At 40.1% G+C, this 24488-nt stretch overlaps 1 protein-coding gene across 1 annotated transcript in view; it reads right to left on the reverse strand.

Annotated features, from left to right (window-relative positions):
* Nucleotides 1-565: 565 nt before the first annotated feature.
* The window catches only part of LOC122899230 (ERO1-like protein beta), a 34803-nt gene continuing 10880 nt past the window's right edge, over nt 566-24488 (reverse strand). Inside the window, exons 2-3 of the mRNA XM_044236814.1 lie at nt 4126-4245; nt 566-733 (exon numbers count right to left, since the gene is read on the reverse strand). Of these exons, the coding sequence (XP_044092749.1) occupies nt 641-733; nt 4126-4245 (213 nt within the window). The 3' untranslated portion in view covers nt 566-640. The remainder of the gene's footprint in view (nt 734-4125; nt 4246-24488) is intronic.

Here is a 24488-nt window from a genome sequence, read left to right on the forward strand (position 1 = left end):
GGAGAAGAATCCATGAAACAAGATGGGATAGGGAGGGAGACAAACCATAAGTGACTCTTAATCTCACGAAACAAACTGTGGGTTGCTGGGGGAAGGGGGGTTGGGAGAAGGGGTATAGGGTTATGGACATTGGGGAGGGTATGTGCTTTTGGGTAAATTGGAAGGGGAGATGAACCATGAGAGACTATGGACTCTGAAAAACAATCTTAGGGGTTTGAAGTGGCGGGGGGGTGGGAGGTTGGGGTACCAGGTGGTGGGTATTATAGAGGGCACAGCTTGCATGGAGCACTGGGTGTGTTGAAAAAATAATGAATACTGTTTTTCTGAAAATAAATAAATTGGAAAAAAAAAGAGTTAGTCAATTGTAGGTCCAGTCCTAGAACAGGCGCCCAGGCTTCCACCTGGCTTAGAACCATACTATACTTCCTCAACCAATCAATACTACTGGGTACAAGAGCTTCTTCAAACCCATTTTGGTGACAAGTATAAAATAAACCTTCAAGAATGTGGTTAAAAAGAACTGACAGCATATGAATATGAGGACAAGTCTAAATCCATTAACAGTGGCCTAAAATATAAATTCATGCTTATCTAAGAGCCCAAGAGGAAGCAATGTTTTCCTTATTATTATTTTTTTAATTTACTTTACCTCTGGACAGGGCTCCACATGGCAGTCTTTTATTGAACAATGGCCATCTTCTGCCCAGAAAGGACATGGTCGCTTCAGATTGACCTTGAGAGAAAGATTGGATAAACATTAGCACACATATGACACAGTTCTTCAACACTCTCTAAGTGTCCCTGTGCTGCACACCACTGACGTGTTGGTGGGAAGAAGAAAAAGTCCTACCCTGTGGCATCTATAGGGTTCAAAATTTGAAACTGCAGTTTTTCAGACACCCAGTTGTAATATTAATTAAAAAAAAATAACTGTTATTAGTCCTCTGACACTTCAAAAAAGGAATAAAGTCCAAGTACACTGCTCCCCTTCAGACCTTGAGCAGCATTTTACTCTGATATCTTTCAGCACCTTACCCGTTAGGGTTCTCCCAAGCACCCACCCGCTTCAGTGTGCACTGAGCATCCACTGTCTGCACTGTGTAGGGTCTAGGGCAAAGAAGATATATAAAAAAGTACTTCACCTACCTGGAGTCTACTGGAGGGAATAGAAATTATACATGTCTGTTTAATTACAAATTATAGTAAGTGCTACAAAGAACATCCAGAGTTTCGTGATGGAAAATAATGGGACTGGTGAACAGTGACCTTCTTGACTGCTCAGTGTAACTGGGGATTTTGTTTGTTATATCTTATTGTTGTATCTTGTTATATCTTATTTAGGAAGATATGGGATTTTGTATATTAAGTTTATAGCCTGCTATCTTAATGCATCTTTTTATCATTTTTGTTCATTATTTTTCTAGTATTATTTTATCATTTATAAATGGAGATCATTTTCCTTATTCTTCAAAAATGTTTATGCCTCTAGTTGCTCTCTCTTGTTTGGTATGCTAATTAATATCTCCACCAGTAAAGAACAGTGGGTACCCTGGGTCCCTCACCTAAGTGAGAATTCCTCAACTATTTCCCAACAAGCAAGATGGTGGCAATGCTAATGTTAGGATTAAAATGATCATGTTAAGGAAGTATCCATCATTCCTATTAATTTTTTTAAAAATCAGGAATGTGTGTTGAACTGTGTTGAGGACCTAAAAGCCTTGTTCCCACATTCTTAGAATAAGGTTAACTTGGTCAGGATATATTTTTCTGTAATATGCTCAAAACTCCACATCATCTTCGATTTCACTTCTACTCTCACAGCATACAATCACCCCATCAGGTAAGTCTGTTGGTGTTACCTCTTATATATGACGTTCGTTTGCTTATTTTTCACCTCTTCCAATGCTACCGCCCTATTCCAACTCCACTTTCCATCTGGTCTCATGCAAAAACCTACATGGTTTCTCTATTTCCTATCTCACACACTGAGAGTCTGTTTTGTACAAATCCCCCCAAAAGCTTATTACACTTACACTAAAATTCAACATCCTTACATAAGATTTTCTCATCTGGCTCTTACTTTCCAACTCTCCATATCTCACTCACCTTGCTCCAGCCAGACTGAACTTATTCCTCAAACACGCTTAACCTTTTTGCCTGCACTCAAGACGTTTATACCTATAGCTCTACTCTCCTTCCCTGGAATGTTCTCTCTCCACATCTTGTCATGGCTTTCACGTTATGTAGGTCTTTACTCAAATGGCACAGCACGGATACCTTTCTTTCCTGATCATCTTCTTTAAAAGTAAAGCTACCTAACTTCCCCACCCCATTAATTTATTCTGTCTCCTACTTTATTCTTCTCCATACCATTAACCTTAGTAAGCATATGAAATTATATTTCACTGTTTATTGTTTGCCTTCCTAATCTGGATAAAGCTTCATGAATCAGAGTCTTTGTGTTATTCACTATTGTATCCACAGCACTTAGAATAGCACCTATTGTGGGATGCCTGGGTGGTTCAGTCAGCTAAGCATCTGCCTTCAGCCTAGGTCATGATCCCAGGGTCCTGGGATCAAGCTCTGTGTCAGGCTCCCTGCTCAGCAGGGAACCTGCTTCTCCCTCTGCCTGCCACTTCCCCTGCTTGTGCTCTCTTTCTCTCTGACATACAAACAAAATCTTTAAAAATAATAATAATAAAAATAGGAAAACTCTTAAAAAAAGAGCGCCTACTGCAAAGTAGTTATTCAATAAATATTTGGTGAATAAAGAAATGGAATAGATAGTATAAGAAACTGTAAATACCAACTAAGCAGCCAACTGAGCAGTTGACAGGGATAGACTGGCTTCCACCTAGATATCCTTGCTCAATCATAAATATGTTTGCACATGTTTAAAATTAACCTATTCTCTTTGCTTTCTTTTTCTGCCACTAGTGTATGAAAAGTATACTGATGGTGGTTAAATGTCCTTTTTGTTTAATTTGTAGGTTGGCAGAACTAGAGAAAGGAATAATCATCATCAGAATATCCTTGACTTGGAGACAAATGCATTAACTAGATCAGTGCATACCCTCCCTTGGGAAGTAACTGGATATTTCCATTACATATGGGATAATTTCATCAAATTAGAACGTTTTCTTAGAACACTGTTATGTTTGCCTATCCAACTTCCATTTTTCCTCCTCCTGTAAACCCTAACATTCCTTTGAGAAACAATCACTCCCCCTTATATTTATGTAAATAGAATTGTTAACCAAAGTGTCTTTCCCTCTTTTGGTCAATTAGAAACATGTGTAAGTGTTTTTCCAGAAATTAGGGAGGAATTTCTTCCAGAAATTTGATATAGAGTGTTGCAAAAACAAGGGAAATGGCTACTGCATTTCTTGGTAGGCACACGACATAATAAAATTTTTTGTCACCTTCAAAAAAAAAAAAAGGCAATGACTAATGGTGCCAAAATTTTGGTGGTGACATAAAAATAATGGCTATTATTTCCTGCTCTAATTTCCTTTTTTATCCTCAGAAATATTTAAAGACTAAGATAGCTATATAGAATCAGGATAAAAAAAAATCATGCTCAATTTTTAAAATAAACTAAAAATGAGTATCAAAGAAATTATAAACCCAATCGAATACTGAGAGCAAGAGCAAAACAAAGCATAACAGCAGCTTTTAAAATACTGTTCTTCAATTTAAAATACTGCTTTTGAATATTGCTTATTGTTGCTACCTTTAAACTAGCATTGGTTATTCTGTAAAGGTCTAGAGCAGAGCGCTCAATTTAAGAATCAGTTGCTCAGTATTACTACGAAGGCTGTTCTGCTTGTGCCCTCAGCCTGGTTCAGCAGACCCTCCAGTGAGCTCCCCAGGAACCATGTGCTGCCCAAAATTGAAAGAGGAGGAATTTCCCAAACATGGGAAGAGGGTTCAGGTTCTTAGTGTTCAAAAAGACAATCAGGTTTTACTACAGTACTTAATATATTCCAGTGATTAAAAAAAAAAAAAAAACACAGAGCGTTCTGAGAAGTCAAAATGGGTTTTCAAAAGGGTCATAAAAGTCACATCTGTAGAGAGCTATGTAAAAATTTTTGCTCCTAAAGGAATAAAAAATTATAAATCTACCTTGTAATAAGGGAAGTAGTCTTGCTCTTGCAATTTTTTTATTTTGGGGAAGATTTTGAAGGTGTTAAAGTTATCGATGCTATCGATATCGCACAGGCAGTCATCCAGGACTCCGGTTACCTGGGGGTGGGGAATATATACATATAAAATTTAAAATATGTAAATTATATATATTGCAACCTTAACAAATCTGTACTATTGTATAAAAAGATAGTTTATTCATTTGAGGTAACTAGTCTTTGTTAAGATACATAACATTAAAGGGGTGCCTTGGTGGCTCAGTTGGTTAAGTTGATTAAGTTGTTCTAAGCTGGTTAAGCCTCTGCCTTCAGCTCTGGTAGAGATCCCAAGGTCCTGGGATCAAGAGCCCTGCTCAATAGGGAGCCTGTTTTTCCCTCTCCCTCTGCCACTTGCCCATTCATTCCTTTCCTCTCTCAAATAAAATCCTTTAAAAAAAGATACATAACATTAAAACAATCATTTACTTTTTACTATGGCCAATTAGGTAAAGAACAACAGAAGGATTAGATAAATATACCTATTCTGAAGAACTGAGCATTATTGTTTAGTGGCTAGAGAAATATATTGAATGTTCCTCCCTTCCCCAAACATACATAAAATCCAAATGTAGTAGGTATGCTAAAGCATTTCTTCCAAGACTAACCTAAACGTCACAGACTGTAATAATACTGCTGTAGTAACCCCATCTTATTTTTCTACTGCCATTTATGGAACACTTATGTGATAGGCATAGTGCTAAAAACATTACATGTTACCTCATTTATTCTTTAAATATTCTATGAAATAGGTATTATTATCCTCATTTTACACATAAGAAAATTAAGGCTTAGCATAGTTAAAATAATTTTTCCAAAGTAAAAATGAGACTTAGTCCCAAATAATCACACTTAAAAATACATGCTTTATCTACTACCCAAAGTATACATTAACTGAACAGAAAATGATATTTACAAAATGAGTTCAGAATCCAAAATTTCCATAAAACATTCTTCAGCTAAATTTAAAAATGGGACTCGCTGACATCCACATATCAGATGAATCTTCAGGGAATCAGGTTGAGTGAAAAAAAGCCAACCTCAAAATGTTACTTATTATGTGATTTCATTTATACAACACTTTTTTTAAGATTTTGTTTATTTATTTGACAGAGATAACAAGTAGGCAGAGAGAAAGAGAGAGAGGAGGAAGCAGGCTCCTCTCTGAGCAGAGAGCTCGATCCCAGGACCCTGAGATCATGATCTGAGTCAAAGGAAGAGGCTTACCCACTGAGCCGAGGCACCCCTACAACATTTTTCAAATGGAGAAAAGTTTGTTGGTTACCAGGGCTTAAGGACTGGAGTAGGGAGAGGAATTGGAGTCAGGGAGAGGGGTAGAAAGGAGGGAGAGTGGTTATAAAAGGGCAAGAAGAGAGGTGCCTGAGTGGCTCAGTCGGTTGAGCTTTTGACTCTTGGTTTCAGCTCAGGTCACGATCTCAGGGTCATGAGACTGAGACTCGCAATGGGCCCATGCTCAGTGGGCAGTCTGCTTGAGATTATCTCTCTCCCTCCTCTGCCCCTCTCCAATCCCTCTCTAAAAAAATTAAATTATTTTAAAAAGGGCAAGAGGAAGGATCCTTGTGATGAAATTGTTTGGCATCTTGACTACGGTGGTGGACACGTAAAAGTGGACAGAATACGTACAGATGCGAGGGAGTGTAGCAGGATCTCAGTAAGATCAGCAGGTGCATCAGTGTCAATGTCCTGGTGATAATACCGCACTGTATGTTTGCCAAATGGTACCAGTGTGTTAAACTAGATACAGTGTAGGTGGCATTTCTTTGTATTATTTCTTACAACTGCATGGAACCTGCACTTACCTTGATTAAAATTAAAAAAAAAAAAAACAGACACATAGACCAGTGGAACAGAGTAGAGAGCCCTGATATGGGCCCTCAACTCTATGGTCAATTAATCTTCGACAAAACAGGAAAAAATATACAGTGGAAAAAAGACAGTCTCTTCAATAAATGGTGCTGGGAAAACTGGACAGCTATATGTAGAAGAATGAAACTCGACCATTCTCTTACACCGTACACAAATATCAACTCAAAATGGATACAAGGCCTCAAAATGAGACAGGAATCCATCAGAATCCTAGAGGAGAACATAGGCAGTAATCTCTTCCATATCAGGCACAGCAACTTCTTTCAAGATACGTCTCCAAAGGCAAAGGAAACAAAAGCGAAAATAAACTTCTGGGACTTCATCAAAATCAAAAGCTTCTGCACAGCAAAGGAAACAGTCAAAAAAACAAAGAGGCAACCCACGGAATGGGAGAAGATATTTGCATATGACAGTACAGACAAAAGGTTGATATCCAGGATCTATAATAAACTCCTCAAACTCAACACCCACGAAACAGGCAAACATATCAAAAAATGGGCAGAAGATATGAACAGACACTTCTCCAATCAAGACATACAAATGGCTATCAGACACATGAAAAAATGTTCATCATCATTAGCCCTCAGGGAGATTCAAATTAAAACCACATTGAGATATCACGTTACACCAGTTAGAATGGCCAAAATTAACAAAACAGGAAACAACATGTGTTGGAGAGGATGTGGAGAAAGGGGAACCCTCTTCCACTGTTGGTGGGAATGCAAGTTGGTGCAGCCTCTTTGGAGAACAGTGTGGAGATTCCTCAAGAAATTAAAAATAGAGTTTCCCTATGACCCTGCAATTGCACCCCTGGGTATTTACCCCAAAGACACAGATGTCGTGAAAAGAAGGGCCATCTGTACCCCAATGTTTATAGCAGCAATGGCCACAGTCGCCAAACTATGGAAAGAACCAAGATGCCCTTCAGCGGATGAATGGATAAGGAAGATGTGGTCCATATACACTATGGGGCATTATGCCTCCATCAGAAAGGATGAATACCCAACTTTTGTAGCAACGTGGACGGGACTGGAAGAGATTATGCTGAGTGAAATAAGTCAAGCAGAGAGAGTCAATTATCATATGGTTTCACTTATTTGTGGAGCATAACAAATAGCATGGAGGACAAGGGGTGTTAGAGAGGAGAAGGGAGTTGGGCTAAATTGGAAGGGGAGGTGAACCACGAGAGACTATGGACTCTGAAAAACAATCTGAGGGGTTTGAAGTGGCAGGGGGTGGGAGGTTGGGGTACCAGGTGGTGGGTATTATAGAGGGCATGGATTGCATGGAGCACTGGGTGTGGGGAAAAATAATGAATATAAATAAATAAATAAATTGAAAATAAATAAATTGAACAAAAATTTAAAAAGGGGGGTACCCAGTTTGTTAAAGATCATTCGTATGATCCATTGGAGGAATCTATGCACAGATGATCAGAAAATGGAAACCAGAAATTCCCTGTTGTTTCCTTCTCATGTTTTCCCCCTAGGAATGCAAATGTGTCCCCAAACTCCCTACAACACAGAGTCAGAGGTATATTATCTTTAAAGAACAAAGGATCGTTCACAACAATTTTGGCTCTAGAATTCCAGATGCTTTACTATCCTAGTTACTAAGATCCTGTCACTAACTATTGAATTTTATTCCATTTTTCTAGCTTACTATTTGTAGAACTTCAAATTCTAAGTAATTGTGGAGAGAGGGGGGAGGGAGTAGAAATATCAGCTGACAACGTTCTAGGTTTTAAAAATACTTTATCCAGTGACTGCTCTTTCTTACAAATATTTCTTAAATTGTTCCTTTTTAGTAAACCACCATATTTTTAAAAAAATATTTTCATTGTGGTAGAGGCTAGGGTAAGGTATACGAAATTATCATGTACTTATTTCTAACTCTTAAATACTAAGACAGAAGCCTGCATATCACCAATTTTTTAAAAAACAGAAATAGAGAGGTGTCTGGGTGCCTCTTGGCTGAGCATCTGACTCTTGGTTTCAGCTCAGGTCATGATCTCAGGGTACTGGGATGGAGCCTCAAGCTGTTCCTGCAGGCTCCCTGCTTGGCAGGGAAGCTGCTTCTCCAGCTCTCCCCACCCTCCACCTTCCACCCCTTCTCTTTCTAAAATAAATAATCTTAAAAAAAATAGAAATAGAATACGGCTATTATCTTTTAAGTCCCTTTCTAATTATAGCCATCTTCCTCCCCCTGGAGGTAGAATAACTTATTTTTGTTAATTACCATTCCTTGCAATTTCATCACATATGATATATCCCTAAACAATAAGGAGGGTTCTTTTTGTTTTTGAACTTTAATATTAATGACATGTTTCTTTTGCTAATATTTTGCCAGCTACCCACCATAATGAGTTTTATGGTCATTCATTTTCCCTGCTGTAAATGTTATATTATATGAAAATATCACAGTATATTTATTCTATTTTTGACCTGTAAGGTCGGCAGAATAATGGTCCCCCAAGATACCCATGCCATAATTCCAGAAGCCAGTGAATATGTTACAGTACATGGCAAAAGTGACTCTGCATATGTGATTAAGATCTTGAGATGGTAGTTAATACTGGATTATTTAAGCAGATTCAGTAATAAGATCCTTGTAAGAGGAAGACAGTGTCAGAGTCAGACTGTAAGGTGCTACATTACTGGCTTTTAAGACAATGGAAAAGGACACAGGCCAGGAACACAGCAGCCTCTAAAAGCCCGGAAAAGGGAAGGAATGATGATTCTCCCCTAGAGCCTCCAGGAGAAATGCAGCTTTGTTGATACCTTTATTTTATCCCTGTAAGACCCATTTTCAGACTTCTGGCCTACAGCATTACATGATCATAAATTTGTATTATTTTAAGCCTCTAAATTTGTGGTAATTTGTTAAAGCAGCAACAGGAAACCAATGCAATCCATATTTAGGTTGTTCCCAGATTAAGTTAAAGAACAATGCTACACAAACACTTTTTTCTTTATCTCCCTATATATATTTATAAGAGTTTCTCCAGCTTATATGCTTACAAGTGAAATTACTAGAGCTCATTTCCAAAATAGGTATACCACTTCACAATCCTACCAACAGCAGATAGAAGTTACTGCTAAGTCATATATTTGCCATTATTTGATATTTTTTAAAAAAGATTTTATTTGGAGGGGGAGATGAACTGTGAGAGACTATGGACTCTGAAAAACTATCTGAGGGTTTTGAAGGGGTGGGGTGGTGGGAGGTAGGGGGAGCCTGGTGGTGGGTATTATGGAGGGCAGGTATTGCATGGAGCACTGGGTGTGGTGCATAAACAATGAAATCTGTTACACTGAAAAGAAATTAAATAAAAACAAACAAAATTTTAAAAAAAAAGATTTTATTTGGGGCACCTGGGTGGCTCAGTGGGTTAAGCCGCTGCCTTCGGCTCAGGTCATGATCTCAGGGTCCTGGGATCGAGTCCCGCATCAGGCTCTCTGCTCAGCAGGGAGCCTGCTTCCTCCTCTCTCTCTCTCTCTGCCTGCCTCTATGCCTACTTGTGATCTCTCTCTGTCAAATAAATAAATAAAATAAAATCTTAAAATTTTTTTCCAGTATAGTAAGCAGGAAAGAGTATCTGATTTTTGTACTGATGAAGTATAATGTTTTATGTTCCATAAGACATGTGTATTTCTTGTGTGAAATACCGGTTTTTCATTTTTCTACTAGGTTGCTTTTTTCATAATAACATGCAGGAATCAATACTTTTTCCCTATTCTGGTACATTCTTCTGGAACTCCAACCTGACATATTATATTAGACTGTGTCTCTTAAGCTCTCTTTAAAATTTACTAACCCATTATCTCTCTGAGCTTCCTTCTGAATAATTCACGCTTTTAATTTCCATTCATTCATTCATTCATTCATTCAACATATTTGAGAATCTACCTCACATAAGCCTTGCACTGTTGTTCTACCTGCTGGGAGTGCAAAAAGAGAAGAAAGAAAGAAAAAACAGACAAAAATCTCTGCTCTCCATGAGTTTACATGCTCATAGGAAAGGGGGGAAAAAAGAATAAGCCACATACAGAGTCTGTCAAATGGTAATAAAGTAACAGCGAAACCAGGGAATAGGAATTGCAGGACTGAGTTGCTACTATTTTCAAAAGGAGACTTACAAAAGGTCTCAGTCAAATTTTGGCAATGCTTGAAGAGGGAAAAGGAACAAGCCACAAAATTTGGTAGAGTGGGGAAAAGCACTCCAAGCATTGGGAACACAAACTATAAATGCCCCGAGGCAGTCAGCTTGCCCAATGTTTCTGAGGAAAAATAAGGGGGACTATGTAGTAGGTGAAAGGAGAAATAGGAGTCCATTATAAGACTTTGGCTTTAGTGGCTCTCCAACACCAAGTGAGTGCCCAAATCAGTTTTGATACCACCTGGAGTCAGAGAAAACCTCACGGAATTAAGGGCTCAGACACACAGACTGTCCCCACCTTAGATATCAGCCCCAAGTTCCAAGCCACCTGTACTTCTGACTGACCAGCTATAAATTGAGGTTTTCATGACTCTCTTCTCTGGTTCAGTAATTTGCAATGGCTCACAGGACCAAGGAAACGCTTATGTTTACTGTAAAGGATACAACTCAGGAAGTACCAAATAGAATAGATAGGGACATAGGGCAAAGGTATTAGGAGGTGCAAGTACAGACCTTCTCTGCCTCTAACGCACCTCCCAGCAAGGGTCTATTCGCCCACCTGGAAATGCGTCAATCTTGTTTTTTTTTTTCCAATTTATTTATTTTCAGAAAAACATTATTCATTATTTTTTCACCACACCCGATCTTGTTTTAAGAGATTTTACAGAGCTCCATCTCTAGCACCCCTATCCCCATCCTAGGGGTCATGGGTGGGGCCCAAAGAGGAGAAACAAGCAAAAGTTACCAGAAAGACTAGCCAGAAAGGCAAGACAAAATGAGAAAGGGACAGCATCCTGGAAGCCCAGAGAAAATATGTATTTCAAGGAGAGTAAGTGATGAACCATGGGGAAAAAAACTGCTGTCTATAGGCAAAGCTAAGGTTTAAAAACTCACTATTGGCTTTAACAAGAAAGACACTATGGACCTTGCCAAGAGCAGTTTCCGAGGAGCTGGAGTAGGTTGAAGAGAGAACCAGCATGGACGGAGTAAAGATAATTCCTTTGATGAGTTTTTTTGATAGAGAACAGAAAAATGGAGCAGAGCCAGGAGAGTTGGGCAGGTTGAGAGGAAACTGTAAACTAGAATTAACACCATGTTTTAGAATGACAGTAACAGTCCATCAGAGAAGGAGAAACTAATGATCCAGGAAAGAAAGGGAAGAGTTGTTGAGCCATGTGCTTGAAAGAGGGAATGGGACCTAATGCAGATGAGGCAGGGATTGACCTTTGGTAAGAGTTTACAGTTCAAAGAAAAAAAAAAGTTTACAGTTCATCTATGATAATCCATTGGAAGTCATGACATGTGGATTCAAAAACTAATAGGTAAACACATATGGATTACTCCAATTTTGTTAGTGAAATTCGAAGATAAGAAAAGGGGAAATGTTGGAGGATTAAGTAGAAAAAGACATAAATGGTAGCAAGATTCAGTAATCCTTTCTTCTCCTGAACATAATCAGCTATCTAATCCACCCATTGAGTTTTTAATTTCAGCTCTAGAAATCACAGGTCTTTTTCCATAGTCTATATTTCTAATACCTCATTCATGGTGCCTAGTGTTTGGTGATTTTGCCTATTAGTTGCTTATTCTCCTTGACACTGTATCTTCAAGAATTCTTTACGGTCTGGGTTGAAAATAAATTTTTCCAGAGGAAATGAATATTTGCTTTTACCAGTAAACCAGCCCCACTTCTAGGAGACAGATCCAATAAAATGAGATAATATATACTGAAACACATTGGAGATTAAATACTATGTATAATATGCTCCAATACTGCATTAGAAAATACCACTGGAAACAAAAACCAAATGTATCCACTTTTGAGGACTGTTTCACAAAATGTTTCTTTGAATATGCACAAATCTTTAATTTTTGAACTATATGTATTCATTTGGACATGATAAAATGATACATATTCATTTGGATATAACAAAAGTAAACGTGCAATTATAAAACAGTAACACATGTAATTAGTAGATTACAAAAACCTAAAGTGAAGTTTCCAGATTGATGACAAAGTATACAATTCACATAGGCTATAAAAAGAAAAAAGTGAAGGAAATCATTGATGTGTGGTTCCAAATGAAAGTCAAGGTAATGGGGTGGAAATTTAATAACATCAGTAATTTTCACTCCTGATAGCAAGCTGAATTGTGATTAATGAGCCTGCTGAGTAGAGGCAATCTGTTGTGTTTAAACAAGTGTATTTGCAGATAGTACTGCTGTGTTAACAACCTGCCAATGGCATTTTTTTAAAGTGAATTTCCACCTGTAACTTAGTTATAAAGGGAATTTTGGCTTGGTGATAGGATTTCTTGAATTTTACTGAGGACATCTCTTCTCCTGTTCTTTTGAAAAGGGATAGGGATTAAAATTAAAATGAAAGACCTTGGCTGGCCTGTGGCTTGCTCTTAGTTATCTATATGAAGCATTCACTGTTTTTCTTTAATATTTACTCAGCTCTGACATGCTCAAGTATTTTCACTTAACAGCATTAAAGCTGATAAACTTGAGCCCGTTAGAATTACTTCCATTTCTAAAAGAGTTTACCTGGAGATATATGCAGTTTGCACAAAACTTTCTTTTACGTAATGAACACGGGGCATTATGTTAGAAGTTAATATATAATGCGATCACAGGGGAAATCTATTAAATGTAATAACTGGGAAAATGAGAATCATTATTTTGCCAATTTCACTCTCCCACCTAATGTCTATAATGCAAAAGACTTCACATAATCCCAAAGTTCTATGGCACTGGCTTGCATATTGGGACTATCTGACTTTGGTCCAGCTCTCACTGCAGTCCACTCTGCATAGGATCCAGGACACAGCATGTGAGGGTGACCGCCGCGGATGTTCTTACGATGTGAAGATGAACGTTACAGGAAGTAGAGAGGGCCAAGGTCATGGGGACAGTGAGGTCAGAGAGGCAAAGGCAGGGAAGGCCGTTGGTAGCCATCAGTGATGGCTGGAGGTGTTTCTGGGTTGGCCCCAACTGAGTTCCCTCCTGTCAGTACGTTCCCATGCAGTCATTGGAATCTTAAGAAGTTGCATTTTTTTCCAGATCCCATGTTTTTTTTTTTTTTTCCTGAGTTCAGTTTCATATGTATATAAAGTCTAGCCAGTTGCCTCGTCCTTGCTCGGTGCTGCTGCTTGTTTTCTGAGGCTCACATTCACGCTTGCCCCTAGACTGCTGCCCTACAGCTCCTCTTCCCCATTCCCTCCAGCCCTAGAGTCTGGTTTCTATTGTGTAGGCTCCCTACCTCTTGTGCCTTAACTTCTCTCACTGGCCAACATCTTGATTCAGATTTGGATTCCATTTGGCCTTAACAGAATCGCATACTTGCTGGCTTCCATTTTGTGTTATTTTCTTTCTCCTGTTTAGGAACTTTTGACGATCTCTCATAGATACAGACTTTAAGGATCTTCTCCTTCTACGTGAGCAGGATGTGCATCTTGCATTTAGAATCTTACATAAAACCTCATGCTTTTCTCTGAAAAAAAAAAAAAAAGAGGAGCATAGCATATACTCCTCAAGGCACTATAAGTGCCTTTTATGTGATTCCTCTTAGGGATGGAATCCCAGTGGGATTCTCATTGTTTGTGACTATCCACAGTCCCCCACAGAAGCAGGATGACCCACCACATTATATGACCATCCTTGGGACTCTTCTAGTCCCCCAAAAATGAAATGGGTCATTTATGCCTCTCCTTTCTTCCATGATCCCAAGGATTCACTATATTGCTATATAATAAAATAAACAGGGATACCTGAGTGGTTCAGTTAAGCATCTGACTCTTGATTTCAGCTCAGGTCATGATCTCAGGGTCCTGGAGTGGAGTCTCCAATTACACTCTGTGCTCAGCATGGAGTCTGCTTGGGGTTCTCTCTCACTCTCCCCCTTCCCCCCCATAAACAAATCTTTTAAAAAATAAAATCAATTACAATTTCTTAGAAAATGCTACCAATTTTTACAAGGGTGCAATTGCCACTGGGTTATAAAACAGTCAGAAAACACAGAGAAATTATTCAGTTATTTTAAAGATAACTTTACAATTACTTGAGACAACCTTTTCCCCAATTTTCAGGTTCTGTTTTTAAAATGTCTTAAAATCTCATGCTCCTAGTCTGTGATGCTTTATCCCAGACGTCCCTGGGCTTATCATACCACTAAATTACCATAATTCTTCGCTGTACAAAATTATTTATCAAAGAAGTCCTCTTTTCAAATGCCTTCATTGTGCTATTTTAATTGCCATGTATAGAAATTTACTAATTTATCAAGAATGACTCTAAGGTTTTTATTGACAAGAGAAGGCTTTGGAAATGAGAGGTTCTAGTTCTTCAAAAACCTATGTTTGTATCTGAAATGTTTGCAGAATTATTTTTTAATAGAGTAGTTTTACGTTCACAACACAATGGAGTGGAAAATACAGTTCCCCTACACCCCTCCCATCAACCTGCACAGCCTCCCGAATAATCAACATCCCCCACTAGAATGGTGTATTTGTTATAATCAGTGAACCAACATTGATACATCATTAACACCCAAAGCCCATAGTTGATATTAGGGTTTGTTTTTGTGTGTTATACATCTGATGAGTTTTTTTTTTCAATTTATTTATTTTCAGAAAAACATTATTCATTATTTTTTCACCACATCCAGTGCTCCATGCAAGCCGTGCCCTCTATAATACCCACCACCTGGTACCCCAACCTCCCACCCCCCCTCCACTTTAAACCCCTCAGATTGTTTTTCAGAGTCCATAGTCTCTCATGGTTCACCTCCCCTTCCAATTTACCCAAATTCCCTACTCCTCTCTAACGCCACTTGTCCTCCATGCTATTTGTTATGCTCCACAAATAAGTGAAACCATATGATAATTGACTCTCTCTGCTTGACTTATTTCACTCAGCATAATCTCTTCCAGTCCCGTCCATGTTGCTACAAAAGTTGGGTATTCATCCTTTCTGATGGAGGCATAATACTCCATAGTGTATATGGACCACATCTTCCTTATCCATTCATCCGTTGAAGGGCATCTTGGTTCTTTCCATAGTTTGGCGACTGTGGCCATTGCTGCTATAAACATTGGGGTACAGATGGCCCTTCTTTTCACGACATCTCTGTCTTTGGGGTAAATACCCAGGAGTGCAATTGCAGGGTCATAGGGAAGCTCTATTTTTAATTTCTTGAGGAATCTCCACACTGTTCTCCAAAGAGGCTGCACCAACTTGCATTCCCACCAACAGTGTAAGAGGGTTCCCCTTTCTCCACATCCTCTCCAACACACGTTGTTTCCTGTTTTGTTAATTTTGGCCATTCTAACTGGTGTAAGGTGATATCTCAATGTGGTTTTAATTTGAATCTCCCTGAGGGCTAATGATGATGAGCATTTTTTCATGTGTCTGATAGCCATTTGTATGTCTTGATTGGAGAAGTGTCTGTTCATATCTTCTGCCCATTTTTTGATGTGTTTGTCTGTTTCGTGTGGGTTGAGTTTGAGGAGTTTATTATAGATCCTGGATATCAACCTTTTGTCTGTACTGTCATTTGCAAATATCTTCTCCCCTTCCGTGGGTTGCCTCTTTGTTTTTTTGACTGTTTCCTTTGCTGTGCAGAAGCTTTTGATTTTGATGAAGTCCCAGAAGTTTATTTTCGCTTTTGTTTCCTTTGCCTTTGGAGACGTATCTTGAGTTTTAACAAATGTGTAATAACAAGTATCCACCTTTGTCCTATCAGATGGAATAGTTGCACTGCCTCAAAAATCCTGTGCTCGATTTGTGTCTCTCTCTTCAGTGAAATCATTTTTTCATCAACTTTCCTGCCCTGAGGTTCATGTCATAAATGGAAAAATCTGTATCAGTTGGAATTAATTCTAACCATATAGAATAAAACAAAGCAAAACATCAAATTCAACTAAACTGAAATAAGGTTTCTCTTCACTCTACATGATGTGATTTCAAGGGAAAAAAAAGATGTGTAGTGGTGTCCAGTTATCTTACTAAATGTTAATGATCATCAGTTCAATCTTCTGACCACAATTATGACACAGGAGGGTGGGATTTTGAATGTAGCAATATGGATATCTTGTACTAAGGCAGAGACAAGAGATATGTCTATAGCACTGTCAAGGTTATGGAAGAAATTGAAGGTATAGGGCGCCTGGGTGGCTCATTCAGTTAAGCATCTTCCTTCAGCATAGTTATGATCCCAGAGTCCCAGGATGGAGTCCTGCATGTGGTTAGTTCCTACTTGGTGGGGAGTCTGCTTCTCCCTCTACCACTGCCTGCCCCTCCCCCTGCTTGTGCACACACACACATTCTCTCTCTCTCTCTCTCTCTCTCTCTCTCCTCTCATCAAATAAACAAATAAAATCTTTAAAAAAAATAAAGGAAGAAAATGAAGATAGCCTTCCTTTGGGATCGCACCCTACAGCTCAGACTCCGAATACCCCTGTGTACACTCACCTATGAAAGGACTAGCACTTCATACCAGGATTAGCTGGGTATTCTCTGCACCTCCCCCTACTCCACAAGATATGTATGCCAGCTGCACATCCCATTTTGTATCTACATAAAAATGCCTAATTCTGATTTATGTTTTTTGAGTAACAAATAGAAAATCTCTTGATTGTTCCAAAAAATAATTTTGAATAGAAAGCTACTAATGTGTTTTTGTTGATGAATTTCTATGACGTAGAGGAATAAAGTAGTCACTTCCCTGGAGCTGGAGCTAAGGGCATGCCACCACTCAGCTGGCGGGGGTTGGGGGGGATTATAAGGGAGCATACGCATCAAATGAATGATGAGACCAGGTGATTTTTTAGAGTTTTTCAATCCTGACTTTCAGTGATTCCACTTAAAAAACAGAACACACTACTTGGACCTTTTTTTTTTTTTTTCATCCAATGATCATGCAAAAAGCCTTTTCCTAACATTGTTTAAACATTTTAGAATTATCCTTTCCCATTTGCAGTATGAGCATCAGTATCTGCAACTCAGCAAATGGCCCATTATCCCGTGTTCCCACATTAATAGCTTGAACTGGAAAGTAGCTACAGATTGCAAACTGAATGACTGGAGCAATCAATAGCCATATATTGCCAACTTTTGAAATAGACTAGACTACACATACTAATGCCCAGGACACAGGAATGTAACACACTTTGAGAAAAAAGAGATAGCAAGAAAAACTTTCTGACTCAAAGATCTAAACTAACAACTGGCTGATGTTTAGATAAAAAGAACTAATTATTGTGGGATTATTTTAATACAGTTGTTAAAAAAAACACTTTAAAATGTCCGTATAACAGTGTCAGAAAGAATTATTTAGGAGAAAAGCCACTGGGCTGTCTTGGAATATTAGTACACCATTGTCTCACTGTTCTTGGTGACCTCACTAGCAATGTGCAGACTTTTCAGATTATAAAGATACTCTTTTCATCCCAGGGTCAGTACCTCTGCCATGGCTATCTTTGTATTTAAAAAAGAAGTACATTAGCCAGAAATTGTATTTCATTTCCAAAAAGCATATAGAAACCAAAGTATAGCCATGTCTCCCACTCCCTCACCTACCCACTGACCTCCTTCTGCTTTTTCTCCTGTGCCTACACCCTTACACCCAGCTCTTCTCCCTTTGCCAACCAAAAGACATTTCTCTAACAATTCCCTCATTGTGTTCTGCATGATGGATTTCCCACTCTGCTGATGGATTCCATTAGTATTAAAAACATGTCGATTGGAGGGGGGACAAGATGGCGGGGTAGTAGGAAGAGGCGTCTTTTCAGCCAGTACCCCAAAGTGAGCTGATTACCTACCAAAGAACTCTGATCACCCATGAAATCAGCCTGAGATCAGAATTATACACGTCTGGATCTCTACAGGGGCAGAAGACGCCAGTGAGCAGGTAAAGCGGAATGGGAACTGCGGACTGATATCGGAAGATAAACAAAAAGGGGAGGGAGCCACCAGTGGTGACCGGTGGGAAAGTAATACCCCCGAGCGAGAGCGCCCTGCGTCTGGGGACCAGCAGTAACTCGGAGACTGGTTGAAAGCACTCCAAAAGAGCAAAGGATCGCGGGGGGAAATTGTGGGAATCGGGGCGGCTAGGGAGAGGGGCTTAAGTCCCCGGTCCCAGACAGCCTCCCCGGCGCTGAGGCAGAGAGTGCGGAGGAGAAACCGCTCCTGGTCCCTAAGCCACCAGCACGCCCCAGAGCGAGTGGGTTCCGGCTCCTGTGAGGGGATGGAAGCTGCGCCCGTCTGCGGAACGTGCGCTAGCCCTACCACAAAGCTTGAGATACGTGTGCACGTCCCTCACTCTCCCCTGAATTACTGAGGCCCGGCGGGCGCTCCTTAACCCGCGCCATTGTTTCAAAGCCTAAGCCGCGCACGCGCGCGAAACTCTTCCCCGGACAGAGGCGCGCAAAAGCCCAGCCTGGGGCTCACAGACCCGCGCCCGTTCTCAGTGCCCCAGATGCGCGCCCGACCCATAGCCCCTCTGAAAAGAGGTGCGCGCAAGCTGGTCACTCCCAGCCTGGGCCGGCGGCAAAATCTCAGTGTGCAATCGCTGCTTGGAACCTCTCTGGCAGTTGGGAGCTCCCAGACAGCCGCCACTGCCTTGGCTTTGGGGACGAGCAAAAGATCCTGCGCCCCCAGGGTCTGCACCTTGGAACCTGCGCTGCCAGGGGCCAAGGGGGAATTTATTCAGCTTCTGCACCCAGACTGAGGTTTCTCTCTGAGACGGAGATCAGGGTGCGGTTTGATTTCTTCTAATACTACAAAAACCATCAAACGCGGTCAAGGTGAGAGGGAAAAAAGTGAACAAGCAAAAAAACCGCCAGAGAACAAAAGCCTGAAAAAACCAGTTTCCCCAGAGCCCACCCCCTTGAGGGAGGCGGGGGTACTCTACTCAGGAAACATCATTGACTGACAACCCACGTGGCAGGCCCCTCCCCCAGAAAACAAAGAAAGAAAGAAAAAAAAAGGACTACAAGAGAACCACCACTACTTCATAGGAAAGCTTGTATTATTCACTCCTTTCCACTATTCCGGTTCATTTTTTTTTAATTTTTTTTTTTTTACACATAGGTAATTTTTTAACCTATTTACCATCACAGCGAGCTGTACAGTACATCAAATTCCATAATACCTTTCTAACCTGAACGTTTTGATACATACACCTATGTTTTTCTTTTGCATTTTTATTTTTTAAATTCCCTTTTTTAAAAAAAATTAGTTTAGTTTAGTCTAGTATATTCCTTTATATTTTTATCCTCAAATATTCATATAGAGTTAACTTCAAAGTTATCCCCTTTTCCCAATTATTACTACCCATATAGGTAAGCCAATTTTTAATCCCCTTTATCTTAGGAAAGTTGAGTCCTTTAACAAAGACATCAAGATACATCCAGGAAGAATCAAAACAACCTTCCTCGCACACACTGAAATTTATAAGAACTCTCCCATCTTCTTCCACCAGTGTTTCTGTGTTTTTTGTGTTTGTCCTGATAGCATATAAATTTTACACTTGTGGTTCTTTTTGACGAGGTTCTTTCTTTATTTGCATATATATATATATATATATATATATATATATTTTTTTTTCTCTTGCCATATAATTGTATCAGTATTTTATCTCTTTTTCTTTGTCTATTTCATAAATCTTACCTTGGGGCCCATCTGGGCTGAAACTTCTCTTTCATCTTCCCTTTCTTTCCTGTCTCTCTCTCTCTTTTCTCTTTTTTGTTTTTCTTTTTCTTCTTTTCCTCTTTTTCTTTTCTTTTGTCTCTCATTTGGGTGGGGAACCCTGATTGCTCAGAAGTGTTCTGGGGTGCACCTTGACTGCACCAGAGTTGATACATCCAGCTACATCTGTTCAGTCTTCTCCCACCAAAATGACTAGGAGGAGGAATGCCCAACAAAAGAAAAATACAGAGGATAGACCTTCTGCAACAGAGCTAACGGCTATCAACATAGACAATATGTCGGAAAGAGAATTCAGGCTAATAATTATCCAGGCAATAGCTAGGTTGGAGAAAGCCATGGATGACCAAACAGAATTGATTAGGGCCGAACTGAAAGCGACCAGAGAGGATGTTCACAATGTTAGGGCGGAGCTTAAAGCTACCAGGGAGGAGGTCCACAATGCTCTCAATGAGTTCCAATCTAATCTAAACTCTCTCAAAACTAGGGTAACTGAGAGAGAAGATAGAATTAGTGATCTGGAAGACAAACAGATAGAGAAAAAGGATCAGGAGGAAGCCTGGAACAAAAAGCTTAGATCCCATGAAAGCAGAATCAGGGAAATAAATGATGCCATGAAGCGTTCCAATGTCAGAATTATTGGAAGGGGAGGAGAAAGAAAGAAGTCTAGAAGATATCGTGGAACAAGTCCTTCATGAAAACTTTCCAAATCTCGCGAATGAAACCAGCGTTCATGTACTAGAGGCTGAAAGGTCTCCACCCAAGATTGTACATTCCAAAAAAACACCACGACACCTGATAGTCAAATTGAGGAATTATAATTGTAGGAATAATCTCTTGAAAGCCGCCAGGGCAAAGAGGTCTTTACTTACAGAGGGAAGCCCATCAGAAAAACGTCAGACCTGTCCACGGAGACCTGGCAAGCCAGAAGAGGCTGGCAAGATATATTCAGGGCACTAAATGAGAAGAACAAGCAGCCAAGAATAATTTATCCAGCAAGACTGACATTCAAAATGGATGGAGAGATAAAGAGTTTCCAAGACTGGCAAGGCTTAAAAGACTATGCAACCACCAAGCCAACACTGCAGGAAATATTAAGGGGGGTTCTATAAAAGAGGAAAAATCCCAAGAATAGCATTGAACAGAAATATAGAGACATTCTACAGAAAGAAAGACTTCAAAGGTAAATCGATGTCAATAAAAAAGTATCTATCAATAATCACTCTCAATGTGAATGGCCTAAATGCACCCATAAAACGGCACAGGGTTGCAGATTGGATAAAATGACAGGACCCATCCATATGCTGTCTACAAGAGACCCATTTTGAACCTAAAGATACACGCAGACTGAAAGTGAAGGGGTGGAGAAGCATCTTTCATGCCAGTGGGACTCAAAAGAAGGCTGGGGTAGCGATTCTCATATCAGATAAATTAGACTTCACACTAAAGACTGTAGTCAGAGATACAGAAGGACGCTACATAATCCTTAAAGGGACTATCCACCAAGATGATCTAACAATTGTAAATATCTATGCTCCCAATATGGGAGCAGCCAATTACTTAAGAAAACTGTTAATCAAGATAAAGAGTCATATTGATATGAATACACTATCGTAGGAGATCTTAACATGCCTCTTTCAGAATTAGACAGATCATCGAAGCAGAAAATCAATAAAGAAACAAGAGCATTGAATGACACATTGGACCAGATGGACCTCATAGATATATACAGAACATTCCACCCGAAAACAGCAGAATACTCATTCTTCTCAAGTGCACATGGAACCTTCTCCAGAATAGACCACATACTGGGTCACAAATCAGGACTCAACCGATACCAAAAGACTGAGATGATTCAATGCATATTCTCAGATCACAATGCTTTGAAACTGGAGCTCAATCACAAGGAAAAGTTCCGAAGGAACTCAAACACCTGGAAGCTAAAGACCACCTTGCTTAAGAATGCTTGGATCAACCAGGAGATCAAAGAAGAACTGAAACAATTCATGGAAACCAATGAGAATGAAGACACTTTGGTACAGAACGTATGGGATACAGCAAAGGCGGTCCTAAGGGGGAAATATATAGCCACCCAAGCCTCGCTCAAAAGAATTGAAAAATCCAGAACACACCAGCTGTCTCTACACCTTAAAGAACTGGAGGATCAACAACAAATCAAACCAACTCCACACATAAGAAGGGAAATCATCAAGATTAGAGCTGAGATCAATGAAGGAGAAACCAGAGATACAGTAGAACGTATCAATGAAAGTAGAAGCTGCTTTTTTGAATGAATCAATAAGATCGATAAGCCACTGGCTACACTAATCCAAAAGAAAAGAGAGACATCCCAAATTCATAAAATTATGAATGAAAAGGGAGAGATCACAACTAACACCAAGGAAGTAGAAACAATCATCAGAAGTTATTATGAACAGTTATATGCCAATAAGCTTAGCAATCTAGATGAAATGGATGCATTCCTGGAAATATATAAACTACCAAAATTGAACCAGAAAGAAATCGACAACCTGAATAGACCGATATCTAATAACGAGATTGAATCAGTGATCAAAAACCTCCCAAAAAACAAGAGCCCAGGACCTGACGGATTCCCTGGGGAATTCTACCAAACCTTCAAAGAAGAAATAACACCTATTCTCCTGAAGCTGTTTCAAAAAATTGAAGCAGAAGGAAAACTTCCAGACTCTTTCTATGAAGCCAGAATTACCCTGATCCCCAAACCAGGGAAGGAACCTACCAAAAAGGAGAATTTCAGACCAATATCACTGATGAATATGGATGCTAAGATTCTCAACAAGATCCTAGCCAACAGGATCCAACAGCACACTAAAAAGATTATTCACCATGATCAGCTGGGATTCATCCGTGGGCTATAAGAATGGTTCAACATTCGCAAATCAATCAATGTGATACAACAAATTAATATGAGAAAAGAGAAGAACCACATGGTCCTCTCATTTACGCAGAAAAAGCATTTGACAAAATCCTGCATCCGTTCTTGATTAAAACGCTTCAAAGTATAGGGATAGAGGGAACATTCCTGAACCTCATCAAATCTATCTATGAAAGACCCACAGCAAATATCATCCTCAATGGGAAAAAGCTTGCAGCCTTCCCATTGAGATCAGGAACAAGACAAGGATGCCCACTTTCACCACTCTTGTTCAACATAGTATTAGAAGTCCTAGCAACAGCAATCAGACAACAGAGAGAAATAAAAGGTATCCAAATTGGTAATGAAGAAGTCAAACTCTCTCTCTTCGCAGATGACATGATTGTTTATATGAAAAACTTGTTCTCTCATTAACCCCCTTAAATTATATGTTTTCCCCCACTGCCCCACCAAAACTGCTCTTGGGGAAGCTCCCCCTGATATTTTTATTGCTATAGCCAACGCCAGTTCTCAGGACTCATTGATCTGACCTAAAGCAGCATTTTGCACTGCTGAGCACCTTCTCCTTGAAACACTTTCTTCACATGACTTCCCTGGTCTTGCTCCTATACCTTAGTTTTTCTTTCCTCTCAGTCCTTTTGCTGGTTTGTCCTCAATTCCATGACCTCTAAATAAAGCCTCCTTGGGACACCTGGTTGGTGCAGTCCGTTAAGACTCCAACTCTCGGGGTGCCAGGGTGGCTCAGTCAGTTAAGCACTTGCCTTCGGTTCAGGTCCTGATCCTGGGCCCTGGGATTGAGACTCATGACAGGCTCCTTGCTCAGAGGGAAGCCTGCTTCTCCCTGTCCCTATGCTCCCTGCTCCCCCTGCTTGCACTCTCTCTCTGTCTCTCTGTGTCAGATAAATAAGTGAAATCTTAAAGAGAGAGAGAGAGAGAGAGAGCACACTCCAACTCTTGATTTCAGCTCAGGACATGATCTCTGCACTCAGTGGGGAACCTGACATTTCTCAGTAAAGTGTCATTATGTCGGATTGGTGGGTCCCCAGGAGAAATTTGTTCTTCAAGCATACTGCTGTCAGACCTCCGCCTCCCCCCTCCCCACTCTGTGGTTGGTATAGACGCTACTCAAAGATGGGGCTGGAACTAATGGTGGCCCCATCTTCCCTGGACCACTCGGGGACAACGGTCTCATCCTTCTCAAGACCAGTCATCACAGCACCTCTGCTCCAGGTGAAAGGAAGCACAGCTCGTCCTCAGCAGTGAACTCTGCCTTGGTGAAAAGACTTGCAGAGGGGGTGCCCGGGTCAGTCCATAAGCATCTGCCTTCAACGCAGGTCATGACCCCAGGGTCCTGGGATCAAGCCCCGCAACTATGGGGCTTGCAGCTTAGTGGGGAGCCTGCTCCCTCTCCCTCTGCCTTTACCCCCACTTGGGCGTCTCCTCACTCCCCCCCTCTCTCTCAAATAAGTAAATAAAACATTTTTTAAAAAGATTTTATTTATTTATTTGATAGGCAGAGATCTCAAGTAGACAGAGAGGAGGAAGCAGGCCCCCTGCTGAGCAGAAAGCTTGATGCAGGGCTCAATCGCAGGACCCTGAGATCATGATCTGAGCTGAAGGCAGAGGCTTTAACCCA

The sequence above is a fragment of the Neovison vison genome, chromosome 2 (genome assembly GCF_020171115.1).
Source record: "Neovison vison isolate M4711 chromosome 2, ASM_NN_V1, whole genome shotgun sequence".
In the NCBI taxonomy this organism is placed as follows: domain Eukaryota; kingdom Metazoa; phylum Chordata; class Mammalia; order Carnivora; family Mustelidae; genus Neogale; species Neogale vison.